The 14120-nt window shown below is 41.8% G+C and overlaps 2 protein-coding genes across 12 annotated transcripts in view; one reads left to right on the top strand and one right to left on the bottom strand.

The window, feature by feature from the left end:
• The window catches only part of SRR (serine racemase), a 30599-nt gene extending 19151 nt beyond the window's left edge, over positions 1-11448 (bottom strand). Inside the window, exons 1-5 of one of the 10 annotated variants that reach the window (XM_083740452.1) lie at positions 11339-11428; positions 10647-10785; positions 7826-7852; positions 737-1067; positions 171-287 (exon numbers count right to left, since the gene is read on the bottom strand). In XM_083740452.1, the coding sequence (XP_083596578.1) occupies positions 171-287; positions 737-1067; positions 7826-7852; positions 10647-10780 (609 nt within the window). In that variant the 5' untranslated portion in view covers positions 10781-10785; positions 11339-11428. Of the gene's footprint in view, positions 1-170; positions 288-736; positions 1068-7825; positions 7853-10646; positions 11113-11338 lie in introns of those variants that run through there. The other 9 variants (XM_083740451.1, XM_083740458.1, XM_083740455.1 and 6 more) reach the window with 9 other exon arrangements.
• The window catches only part of PLAC9 (placenta associated 9), a 52597-nt gene that overhangs the window by 10849 nt on the left and 27628 nt on the right, over positions 1-14120 (top strand). The window lies entirely within an intron of this gene.

Genomic DNA, 14120 nt, shown 5'->3' with positions numbered 1-14120 from the left:
AGCTTGGCTGATTTTGTCCAAAGGTGACGAATACAGAGGTGGTGGGTTTTTTAAGGGACGGGGAGAGAAGCGTTCTCTTTCTGGCCAACTTACCTCACAGGGTTGTTTATAAATTGAGTGAAGAGCCACTTCACTCTGATGCTCAGATTTTGCTCCACTGGTTTTCCTACCTGTTGCAAAGACATCAGAAGGTAAAGCACACCCCGCTCCTTCACAGATCCTGTGTACTGAAGGAACTCTTTCTTTAGATATATGTCCATTCCATACTGCTTTGAAAGCCTAGAATACTGAAAACAATGGAACATTCTGGAGTTAATTTGATCTCTGCCCCTTTCCAAACCACAAAAAGTCTATGGGGTTGTTGTTTTTTAAGTGAATTTGTTGTGCTAGGGTGAAAGACTGCATTAATTCACTTTAATTGTGCAAACCTAAGGTTCCAGTATGTGCTGGAATTCTTCCTGCAAAATACTGACAGTCAGGAGGCCCCTATACCGAGGAGAGACTCATGTGAGATAATGAGAAACATTGCTAACAGATGCCCAATATGTATAAGCAAAGCTAAAGGAAGGCACTTTGTTTGGGCTAAGTTGCCTTCATCTTTGCCTTGTGCGCAGAATTTTAAAGCAAGGCCACAATCCGTATGTTATACTAAAGCCAGTGGGGCACTGATAAAGTAAATAACTTCTAGGATGCATTGCATTTTAACTAGCGTTGTGAAACAAGTCGCTTATCATACCGTACAAGGCGTTTTCTGGACTCCACACTGAATTTTGAACGCTGCTGCACTGATATCTTCAAATCGAATAAACTTGTTGTAGGCTGGCAGGCTACTTCTTTCTGGACGAACAACTGGATCTCTTAGCAATTCCTCGTTATGGCTGATTATCTTCATTTCCCATGTCTTCACTCCCCCATTTAGGTAATCTTCTTCACCAAAATCTTTCAGTCTTTCAGGATTGATGGAGGGTGGCCGCTGCCCAATGAGACCATTTCCTACTGGCCCCTCCTTACAGCACCGAAGTTCACAGTGTGCAGGGGCATCCAATTTTCTCACTATACATTCATCTCTATGGAGAAAAGAGAAAGAGAAACAACTGCCTTATGAAACAAGCAGAGTTAAAAACCACACCTGAGTACAGATGCCTGTACTTGCATTCTACAATGGCAGTGTAAAAACAGGATGGAAAAACCCTTTACACAGGAAAAAGCAGAGGAATGTGGTAGAGACAATTGAGAACAATATTTTTTAAAACAAAAACTATTCCAATATATTTTTTCATTTACTCCTTCACATTCTGATACCTGCTAGGTGAAAAACAGAATTCTGGGGAAAGTGCCAGGAATGGCAAACTGACCAAATCTGCCAGTCCAATGGGATTTCTTGGGACTGATCCAAAAAACCCAACAAAATGTCCACAGAAAAGACATTCAGATACCCATTTTGGGTACAAAGATATGTGTTAGAAGCTCGAGAGCAACATTTTAGAACTGAAACCACTGCAACGGTAAACTTTTATTTAACCCCTTCACACCCAGGACCCACGTGGAGCAGAATGGAATTGCCCTGGATATTTCAGAATGCCAACTTCTGAGCTAACCAAATTAGCCACATAGTGAAATTTCACTTGATGAAATTGATGCAGTAAGCCACAAAACTTCCACTGAAATCAAGTGGAGAGATTGCCATCCCAAGAAATATATTGTATGGTGGAAAAATAGTTGGAACTGCCAATTCCTGAGCTAGGCAAAGCAACCAAATTCACCAGTCATATTAAGCCAAATGCAAATCAAACACAAAGCCACAAAATGTCCACATAAACCTCACTCTACCATTCTGGGTACAGTAAGAAGTGTCAGCAACAGTTGAGAACAGTATTTTAGAACTCAAAGAATCCTTTTTATTATCCCCTTCATGCCCTAAACCTGCTTGGAACAGCCCAGAAGGCAAGCTTTCAAAACAACAACAACAACAGTAGTTGTACCCTGCCCATTTGACTGGGTGGCTCTCATCAAACCAACCAGCTAGTTCAACCAACTAAAATAGTGACTAGATGTGATTGATGCAGTAAGCCACAAAATATCCACAGAAGCCACACCCTGATACCCATTCCAAGCATTAAATGGTATCCCAGAAAAATGACCTCAAACATCAACCTCCAAGCTATCCAAACCAATAAAATCCACAGGTCAAACATGGCTATATGGTATTGGTTGAATAAGCTGCAAAAAAATCCAGAGCAACCATGTTCTGATACTCATTCCAGGCAATAAACAATATTCCAGAAAAAATAGCTCAAAAAGCCAACTTTTAACTCATCCAATAGGACCCAATAGGAATGGTGTATTAAGCCTCAAAATGCCCATAGAAGCCATGTTCTGGTGCCCATTCTGGGAACAATGGGATGTGAGACTGTCGAGAATAACATTTTAGAACTCAAAGAATCCGAACAGTGTACTTTTCATTAATCCATTCACGCCCAGATCCCATCCAGTTCAGAACAGGATGACCGTGAACTGCTTGGAACACCAGCTTCCAAGCTAAGCAAATCTAGTAGAAAGGCTGAAGCAGAAAACCACAAAACATCAATTAAAACCACACTCCAATACCTGTTCAAGGCACTAAATGGTATTCCAGGGAAATGGCCTGGAATTTTTATAGTCACAAAATATCCACAGAAACCACATTTTGGTACAGTGGTACCTCGGGTTACATACGCTTCAGGTTACAGACTCCGCTAAGCCAGAAATAGTACCCCGGGTTAAGAACTTTGCTTCAGGATGAGAACAGAAATCGTGCTCCGGTGGCGCAGCGGCAGCAGGAGGCCCCATTAGCTAAAGTGGTGCTTCAGGTTAAGAACAGTTTCAGGTTAAGAACGGACCTCTGGAATGAATTAAGTACTTAACCCGAGGTACCACTGTATCTGTTTCAGAGCATAATTTGTGTTCTAGAACAGAAGTCCAGAAGCATGTTTCTGAGCTGTTCAAACCAGCCAGATTCACCAGGTATAATGAGACAGACAGATATAATAAATCACAAAACTTCCTCAGAAATCACATTCTGTGGCTCATTCAAGAGAAAGGGTGTGTGTTGGTTCCTTAAGAGTGCTAAGTTCCTTGTTGGAACATGGAGAGCGAACCAACCATTGAAAATTTAGGGGTTTTGTACTAATTTTAGTCAATGCATTCTAATGGAGAAGGTTGGAGGGGCTAATTCCAATAATTCCAATATTTCTATTCTATTGTTTCTTCCCATAGTTTCCTGCCTATTTCTATTTTGTTTATTCTGCTTAATTGAAAAGTGAAAGATTATAATCCTGGTGAGCAATAGCTAAACTGGTCATCCTTGTTTGCATCCTGCCTTAAAGTTGTCATACCATTTTGTCTGTGTAGCAACCATTCTTTAGCAGGAGATGTTGATTAGATTTCACTGGTAACTAGATTACATGGGCTGATCTTTATACAAGGTATTAGGAGCTCAATATGTCTCCTCGATGCCTTCCAGGACACGTTTGAGATCAGTCTGGGACCAGGGTCAAGAAAGTTCATAGTGGGGATCTCCTGTCATATTAAGTTATGCCAACCTTTTTACTCATGCCATGATCCACAGTAATAAACCGTAGAAAAATATCCGATCGACACACACCTATTCACAATCATAAATGGTAACCAAGTCTCTGTTTTCCCAGTATTCAAGCTCAGTTTACTAGCCCTCATCTGGTCCACCACTGTACCCAGACAATGTTCCAGGTCATATACGACCTTCCCTGAGTCAGATGTTATGGAGAAGTATAGTTGTGTGATGACACTGTGAACTGAATAAGCCACAAAAACGTCCTCAGAAACCACATTTGGATAACCAATTCAGGGCACTCCATGGCATTCTGGAAATACAGCCAGGTGCGCCAACTTCTATGCTAGCTGAACTAACCCAATTTACCAGTCACATGAAAGCAAATGATGCCTTAAGCCACAAAACTTCCGCATAAACCAAATTTGGATTAATGGTGTCCCAGAAAAATAGCCCACTTCTGAGCTATCCAAACAAACCCAGGTCAAAATTCACATTGAGCCAGATGGGGGTAATACAGTAACCCACAAAACATCTAATAACTGATAACATTCAAATGAACTGACCTGGACGCTGCAATCATCATCTGAGGCCCCTCTTCAAGTGCTTCCTTCACCAGAGGTCTGAAGGGCAGCAACACGAAAAAAAGGCCTTTTCTGTGGTGGCTCCCTGCTTGTGGAATGCTCTCCCCAGGGAGGCTCGCCTGGCGCCTTTGTTACATATGTTGGCTAATTAAACCATCTGTGACCTTTTAAACTCTGGAAGGGTATTGTTTCTGTTTGCTGTCATGGTATGTTTTATATCTATAGCTCTAGATATAGAAATCTGCCCTGTGATCGTCCGATAAAAGGTATTATAGAAATTTAATTAACTGATGACGATGTTCTGGACCATTTTCCTAGAATACCTTTTATTGCCAAGAATGGTAATTGGAACATGGTTTCTGTGGACATTCTGTGTCTTACTATATAATCTGATCTACCTGGGTGAAACTGGGGGATTTAGCTGGTTTGGCTAGAAGTTGGTGTTCTGGGCCATTGTTCTAGAGCATTGTTTATGACCTGTAACCAGCATGTGAATATGGTTTCTGTGAACAGTTTCTGGCTTACTTCATGAAGCCAATCTAGTCATGTTTAACTGGTGAATCTGGTTGCTTTGACTAGCTTGGAAGGTGTTATGGAAAATCATTTATAGCTCAGAATGGATGTTAGAATGTAGTTTCTGTGGACTTTTCTTTCTTTTTTATTTTTTATTTTGGCTTACTCCATGAATCTAACCTCAGGTTAAGTACTTAATTCATTCCGGAGGTCCGTTCTTAACCTGCAACTGTTCTTAACCTGAATCACCACTTTAGCTAATGGGGCCTCCTGCTGTGCTGCGCCGCTGGAGCACGATTTCTGTTCTCATCCTGAAACAAAGTTCTTAACCCGAGGTACTATTTCTGGGTTAGCGGAGTCTGTAACCTGAAGTGTATGTAACCTGAAGCGTATGTAACCCGAGGTACCACTGTAATCTGTACATGGTGAATTTGTTGGTTTGAGTAGCTCAGAAGTTGACACTCCCAGCAGTCTATTGTCTGGAATCAGTATCCAATAGTTGCCTCTGTGCACACGTTGTGGCTTCCTGCATCAATCCCATCTAGTCACTATTTTCTTGGTTTGGCTAGCTTAAAAGTAGCACTTGTGGGCCATTCCATGACTCTCCTGTGAACATGACATCTGGGGACAGGTTACAATAATTGAAATTACAGTATTGCAACAGTCTAAAACAAACCACAGGTGCAAGAACAGGGTGAGTCCCCAAAACATACATCTCATGCATCAAAGGCCATGGTAAAGTCCAATATTGGAATGGCTTGTGTTCTACAATATTTGTCTCAAGTGCCTTTAATACATCACACTCCCTTTGGCTCATTTATAATAAAGAGCCTATTCCTGCGGGTTCTGTCTTTTACACTGTCCCTATACAACTCCCTATACAGCACATACATGCAGTGAATCAGTTTGATTGCAAGATGACAGACAACCATGCAATGACTGTGTTCCGGGGGTGGAGTAGCAACGGTGATGTCAACCATCATCACAAGCTGCAAGTTAAATGCACATTTTACAAGCAGTAGCAAGAGATGCCCCGTTCATTTTAAATATGAGTTGTAGATCAGCTTGCCAGTTTGTGGATTAGCTTCCTCTGCATCAGATACTCCAGGAACCACATATTCTGACTTGTGTGTTTTGCTTGGCCGTTGTATCTTGAAAGCCTTGCTACTTCTCCTCCCATTCAAGTTAGTGCCAGAAGGGTGCAACATGCATCTAAGTTGGAGTAAGTGGAAGGTGCAACCACTGCACACAGACATACCACAGTTACTTCTCCCCAGCCTCTGTTCCAAACCCATATTTGAGATGTGATGGGAGGGTGTGGCATGCAGAAAATGGGTGATAGGGAAAGGTTGAGCGTTCTTGTCACACTTGCCACTCCTCTGCAAATCATGCAGGGCCAAGGAACAGTACTTGCAAATTTCAATGGAATTTTTAAACTCAATAATAAAAGGAAATGCAAAATAAAGCAAGTCCAATAAAAAAGCAGCCATGATGCTTCTGGTGAGCCCTATCTGAGTCTTCTAACTGCTGCTGTCAGCTCTGGAGAAGGCCTTGAGTGGGTACCACTCTAGTCACATTTCCACAAAGCATGGTCTCCTTTGCGTTGCCGTGGGGGCTAACAAGACACCCCACTGTTGCTGGGCCGGAAAGAGTTTGGCCACCATTAGCAGAGGGCTGGCTGTTGCTGGGGAGAATTATATGTTGCCATTTTTTGATTGACAGCCCTAGTCTTTAAATGCCCTGCAAGCAGCGTTGAGCTTCCTCTTTTCGCTACGTGCATTGGATCACCCACCCTCCCTCCCCATTTTAGGCTGTTTGCTTGACCTTGCGATGCCTGTCATGGGATTGTCTGCTTTTGGGCCAGGGGCCTGGTAGGAATTTTGTCCATTTGGCTGATGCCATTTGGTTTTTGCCTAGTGCGTAGCAAATTGTCACAACTTGTAAGGTTGCGGTTAGGCATTGGTTTGAGAATTGGTTGGTGGAGGGGTATGGATTTGGCTGTGCCTGCCCTTCCAAAAGTGCTGCTGCTGCAAGGGTTTTCCACTAAAGGAACCCAGGGGCTTGCCATACTTTTGTCCGAACCCTGTCAAGGGGCTAGGGCCACACAAGAGCCCCCAGGAGCATTTGGGGAGAGGTGAGGCATGGTTCCCAGTCCCGTCTCTCTCCCCGGCTGTCTTACCCTTTTCTGACTTTGCAGGCGTGTGAATGTCAGACTGTCCCTGTGCGGGGTCAGATAGTCGCAACCCATGCCTAAGTAACCATTCACATTGCTTGTAATTTAATAGAGTTGTGGCCAAAATTATGCCAAAAACCTTAAACAAAAATAATGTGTCACTTGTGTTTTACTGGGGGGTGTCTTGGGGACCTCAACACGCAAACATGATGGATTCCAGAAGGATAGCCATGTTAGTCTAACGTAGTAAAATTCAGTGTTATATCATACATATACACAGCACACATGGCTACATTAATAAACTACTCTAGTGGGACCAAACAGCAAGGAAACTCAAGAGACAGCAGTAAATGTGTCTACTGTAGTTCTATGCAGAATACAAAGTAGACTATCAGGCCATGGATGTGTTTTTTTTAATATGTTGGGATTTCAAAATGATATGTTCTACGTTTTGGGATGTAGAATGCTCTTGACTCTGGATCTGAAGGTTCTAGTAAAAAACCCCAAAGTAGATCCCACAAGCCTGCCCACTCCTGCTCTAGACAAAGCTCTGCCTAGAGCAATGTCACAGGGTGAAATCACCCTGTTCCGCTTTTTCAGAAGGCCCAGACAAAAGCAACTTAAGAGTTCACCGAGGATCTTTTCAAACTGAGGTTATTGCTTAAAGGCCTTGTTAGTAGATGCATAATCCTGGTGAAAGGTTTTTAATTAACAAACTGGAAGTATAATGGATAGTCAACTTTATTAATTAGTAATTGAGTTTATGTATAATCCCAGTACACTAAAACAAAATCCTATGCATTTAATTCAGATGTAAGTCTCACTGTTTCCGGTGCATGTTTGAGGGGATTTTTTGTTTCTTTGTTTCTTTGTTTGTTAAGTATGCATGCATAATAGAACTGTGAGACTTGGAGACATGCCTGTTTTTTTTCCCCATTTCATTTTTAGTGGGATTAGTAAAACATGCAATGCGATTTTAAAACCTACTTTTTTGCAAATAGCTTCTTTGCAAAGCTGAGGAAGAAAACACAGAAAAGGCACATGGGTACGAAAGGCAATAAAGGAGTGAAAGAAATCAATACATTAGCAGCCAGCCCTCCTGCTCCTGGCAGAATGGGAGAGATGCTAAAGTCCTATAACAGTCTGTCAGATACCAAGTTTGCTTCCACATCAGAGCCCCCTTTAGTACTGCTGAGGGACATTGCTTTTTAATAACTAGCTGAAAGTTAAATTAAAATGAAGATTTCATATAAGCATTTAATATAGCACTATCATATCCAGCAAGATTCTCTTATAATGTGTACTCAAAAGTACCGGACTTACAAGAGGTTATTTGAGGGGCAATTAACAGGCTATTCATTAGTAATCTACCCACTGCCTTGCAGGATATCTTTAGGAGAAGAAAAGGCTAAGGAGCAAACCCTACACAAATCCAGAGTGAAGTCCCTAAGATGGTTGGATGGTGCCTTGTACGCCTCCTCCTGGCTACTCCTGCAGCCAAGCTGGTGCCAAATGTATTGCTCTGCTTTCCTTTGGACCACATCAGCAAGGCTGAGAGAGGGTCTTGCAGACTGGGCAGCCCATGACCCCAATACACACTGCCCAGGCTTGTGTCCTGGAAAGATCACTGCTAATGCAGCAAAAAACAATGCAGGGGGCAGCAGTTATGCATTACTGGTCTCTGTAGCCACAGCAGGTGCTGTGATTCTCCAGCGGTTTCACTTCACCCCTGGAGGCGCACTCCATTGTCTCTCGAGACAAGACCGATGCCAATGCCAATGCTAGTAATCTCTGAGCTCCGATCAACAAGATATAAAGCAAGGAAGATTCTAGTTTTATATAGACTCAGTCAGATTCTATTTTGGACTTTAATTACTTGTTTCCTACCATTTTTATTTACCTTTGTTATAGGAAAAAGTGATATTTTGCACTTACACACAAGAAGGGATGGGGAGGCCCGTAATCTTCTTGGAGCAGACCTGATATTGAGGCTTTCCCCCATTTTTTGTGTGCCTTTTTGTGTGTACGTGAAAAGAACAAGTAACGGGCAATTTGTTATTCATCACTAGTACTATTGTCTCCTGTGCCTTTAAATAACACAGTTCCCCATTGCAAATCTAGACTATTTTAGTGCTTCCTATCCAAACCAAGGGATTAGTGATCAATTTCCCATTGAATAACCTCTCCCCCCACGTCCATTTCTGTTCCTGAGAATTGTCCGATGTTAGTTCCTGTGTGTCAGTGGGGATATTTAATTACTAATTCTTCATCATCATCAATATTAGGTGAGAAAGAGGAAACATGATAGACGTGTATAAAATTATACATTGTGGAGAGAATCTGGACAGAGAAAAGCTTTTCCTTTTCATAGCACTAGAACTCAGGGTTATCCAATGAAGGTGTCCATTGGAAGATTCATTCTTCCCACAGTGCATACTTAAAACTGAAATTTGCTCCCACAGGAGACAGTGGTGGCCACCAATTTGGATGGCTTTAAAAGAAGATTAGACAAATTCATAGAGGATAAAGTTATCAGTGGCCACTAGCCACGATGACCGTGATCCACATTCACTGTTTGAGGCAATATGCTTTTGAATACCAGTTGCTGGAAGCAGCAGGAAGGGAGAGTGTTGTTGTCCTCGGGTCCTGCTTGTAAGCTTCTCACAGGCATCTGGTTGGCCTCTGTGAGAACAGGATGCTGGGCTAAATAGGCCATTGGCCTGATCCAGCTGGCTCTTCTTATGTTCTTATTTTAAATACAGAAATGATGCTGTATTTTATTTCAACTGCTTTTTGTCATCCCTGCTGTTTTTCAACTAATTTTGCTCTTTTAGATTTTATTGATCTTAAAATAATGTCTATCATTTTACTCTTGTAATTATCACACTGTACAGTCTGAATGAATGTGAGGTGCTCTGAGTGATATACTATATTAGTATAATACTACTAAATAATAATAGGCAGTAATACTGATCCAAAAAACTATAAACGTCAGTTGAAGTTACCAGGGGGACCTTGGCTGGATGCAATTTACTTGTGAATAGACATTACGGAAGGAAGGATTTTGGCAGTGGGAATGGGCGTTGCTAGATAATTTGACACTGTATTAAATGCTATGTGCATCTAGTTTTAATTCTTCCAGCTAATGCCTCAGCAGTGCTAAATGGTTCTAGTGTGGAAGCATCCATTACATAATGGCAATTTGATTGGCTTACATGAGAGCATCTTCAATTGCACTGCTTCTAGCTCCATGCACATTACAAGGAAAGTTGGGATTTGACCTTTCAAATGTTTATGCATTATCCTAACTTTTTGTTGGCTCAGGTCTTTGGACTTGAAGTCTGGGAGACAAATAAATGTCTTGAACATTCCACAAGGCTTCTTAAGCTCAACTGAAGACTCAGGACACTGCTGTAATACAATTAGCTTTAAGCAAATCCATAAATTCCCGTCAAAATATACTTCTAATGTGATCATGACAACAGCTAAAGGAATGCATCTAAAACTGAATACAACCTATGGGATAAGTACCATTTACTGATATTTCTGTTGGGCTGTTGCCGCTCATTTTAAACAGAATCTTTACAGCAAGAGGTAAAAAGATCCAGAGATTTAAAGCAAATCCACAAGAATTAATTTGTAGGCACAATAACACACATCTACGTAATTCCTGATGGCGCCTTGAATTCTAGCAATTTATTCAAGAGTTAATGGTTTTTGCCCACTGTTTGAAAATAAACACACAGACTGCAGTTACTTGGGAATGAGGAACAGATAAAGTAGAAGAACATATAATCGTCATCATTACCTATAAAGCACGGCAATGAAATAAACAAAGAAGTGAAGCAATACTCCAACTACTGCACCATAAGGAGGCAGGAAGGATCCAGAGGAGGTGACGGCCAGTGGCTTGGCCCCAGACACAAACCTAGGACTTTCCATAATTCCTAAGGGGGAGAAATCAACACTCTAGGTCTACGTCACATGGCAACATTCTCCAACCTTTGCCAGAAAGGGTCATATTCTTCTTCTTCTCTGAAGCGTTCCCTGGGAGTTCGGTTCTTAAAAACCCTGGAGTAGAGAAATTGTGCAGCAAAATTCATAGCAATGCCTTGGTTGTTATTGAAAGGTAGGAGTCCCAGCCAATGAGCGAAACTTGCCTTTCCAAATACTGTCAGGAAGGGCAGCAAAGCAGTCTGCCTGGCGAACAGGCTGCTGAAAGACGTCCTCCCACTCAGGATGGGACAAAGAAACGACTTTGAGGATTGGCTGCTACTATTTAAAGAGATTATTTCACAGGCCAACCTGTCCCTGTCAATTTGAGTCAGGCCCTGGATTATACTTCGCTGGCATTCAGTTAGCTGAATGTTTAAAGCTTTAGATGTTCACTGCTGAGCTGAAGAACGATATTGTGGCTTGTTGCAAAGCTGCAAAGTGTCTCTTTCTAGGAAATGGGATGAGCGGAAGGGTTCAGACTTTGCACTTCCAATGTATGCTTACCAGTGCTTTTGAGGAGCAAATTTAAGGAATGTCGGCACAACAGCTTCCCACACTACCATGAAGAACTGAGCGTTGGAGAAAACAGCCCAGCCACGGTTAATTGCAAAATAAGAGAAATCATTCTTAAATTCACAAAAAGTCGCAAAGTTTAACCGTTCTTGGAACAGGGTTATAATTTGGTAACAGACTGCACACAAATCGGCTTATAGATCTCAGAGAATGTAAGGACACAAAGAGCTAACACTGTCATATTCATGCAGCAAACCATGAAATCTTACTTAGGCCATATCTCTGTGCTGCAGCTCTTGTTGATTAGCTCTGTCTCTCATTGCTCCGCAAAGGGGAAAAAAATGAGAAGAGGACACAGAGATCGAGGAGGAGACAAACTTGCTCAGCCCCTTTCAACATCTGGGGAGATGGTAGGTGCTTCTACACGTTGTCTGTCTTGACCCAAGTTTCCTTCAAGTTTCCATTTTTCTAGAGAAAAATGCAAAGACCCCCAAGAAAGTTTTAGGTCATTATTTTTGACAAACATTGTTTCACTAATATGGTGATACTGACTGAGCTGAATCTGGAAGGTGCTGAGTTGCCATCCTTGGTTTAAAATTAACTAGCCATAGTCAGAGCTGTTCATCTTCTTAACAGTAGATAAAGGGTAAAGGAGCTATTACTGTACTGGCCTTCCTTTCATTCCCACCTGTCATACTCTATTGCTGCTGGGAAATCCTCTTATCCTGTTCTTCATGCCTTTAACTGACCAGATTTGCCTTTCTTAATTCTTTCAGGAGACAGTGTTACACCACCATTATATATAAACAATATAAGTCTTGGTTTCAGTATGTCTAGTAACAAACGATTTTTCTTTTTAATCTCTTGGGACAGTTGGAAAACAAACAATAGACTTTCAGAATATTTCCCTAATGCTGACCCTGCTCTCTCTGCACTGTAATCCTGCTCAAATCCTCTCCACAACCAGGACAGTCTTTGCTAAAGAATTAATCTGGACTTTCTCACTGCCCTTTTCCTTTATATGCCGCCTCAGGAAATTCAGCATCCTTCCTTTGTTACTAATACTATTATTGGTTGGTGTCAGATTATCCTGGTGCACTTTCTATTGATGCCCAAAAAACGAACTTCAGTCTGGCCTCCACCTCCATCCATCCCAAATGAACTTCTGCCAGGCAATTGCTTGTACATATTGCCCAGTTGTTTGGCTAAGTCTATAGTTTATCCATTCACACTCCCTTTACTGATACAGTTTCAACTTTATAGCATTGGCCTCCTTTGTATGGCAAAGGTACTGGAGTCTTGTGGTGCTTTTTGGAATAAGCTGTTTGTTTACAAAACATACAGGTGCACAACAGATGAGAAAGAAGCATACATGAATGCAAGCAGTAGTAATCCTGTACCAAAAGCAGTGAAGCACCCCAAGATCTTGGCAAGCTACTTCTGCCACCCGGAAATCTCTTGGCAACAGCTTCTGCAAGCTCTCAACTCAATTTGTATTCTAACTTCTGCCTGCATTCATTCAAACTATATTTCCAAGCTTACAACCAGTTGGGGTTGGATACAAGCTTCAGTGGCTTGGAGTAGTCACTGGTCTCAGATATCATTAATGAGGACTAGGGCTGGGCGATATATTGATATATTGTCCAAAGCCAGCTTGAAGTCCACACCATAATATTGGTTTCATAATTTTTGACCTGGCAATATATCGTGAAGTGTGTGTGTGTGTGTGTGTGTGTGTGTGTGTGTCTGCGTCTGCTATGCAGAAACCATGATTTGGGAAAAATGTGAAGCCAGCCAATGCCTCTACATAGCTCCATTCTTTTTTCAGACATTGTGATATATCGGTATATTGTGATGTTTAGCTGGTGTTATATCACAATGTTGATATATTGCCCAGCTCTAATGAAGATCTTCATTAAGTGCCAAGCTAAAGAGAAAGAAGCCCATTCTGCACAACCAATAATATTACACAGCAGACTCACACATTTGTACTTTGTCCCACTAAGAGATCACAGCAGTCTAGGGATAGATAAATGGTTGGACGCTGGTATGAGCTATATGCTTTCTTGGGTTTAATATCTTCTTATTCAACTGCAAAAGTTTTTGAGAACCAGATCAACTTACTGGGAGTAACCCTCAAGTTAGAACACATTCCTATTCTCTCTGACGTTTCCCGTCTGTGTGCCCCAGGTAGCTAAGAAAAACATTCTCAAACTAGTTATCAAAATTCAAGGAAACATTCCAACCAGATTAAAAGTGTGGCTGGGGAAATGGGTGTGGCATGGAGAGGATCACAAGTGAGCTGGAGGACCTCATCTGGCCACAGGGCTTGAAGTTTCCCAACCCCGATGTAAATATCAGTGAGCTTCGTGACTGGGCAGGGATTTGAACCCAACTCTCCCTTGTCCTACCTTGGTATTCTAACTGCTATAACCCACATTAGCTTTCCCCTGCAGATGTTTCACTGCATATTTCAGTAAATTGCTTGCACATATATTACTCAGTTCAGGTGCCATATGGACCATCTCATAGTATGGCTGGTTCTTTGCTTTGCTTCTACATTTCACAAGGAAGGGGTGTGTTTGCAGACACACTGAGAGGACGCTGGCTATTTAAAGCCTGATCCTGCTAAGCTTTCTCGTGTGATTCTCCTGTCTGTTCCTTTGACAATGAATGACCCCTGTGGCCAGTTATTACCAAAGCCTTCAGCACAGCAAAAGACGCTTCCACTTTATCAAACACCGTGATTTTCCAATGAGATAAAGGCATGTAG

This window comes from Podarcis gaigeae, assembly GCF_964106915.1.
Source record: "Podarcis gaigeae genome assembly, chromosome: 5".
In the NCBI taxonomy this organism is placed as follows: domain Eukaryota; kingdom Metazoa; phylum Chordata; class Lepidosauria; order Squamata; family Lacertidae; genus Podarcis; species Podarcis gaigeae.
The sequence above is the reverse complement of the archived record's forward strand: the minus strand, read 5'-3'. Positions and strand labels throughout refer to the sequence as shown.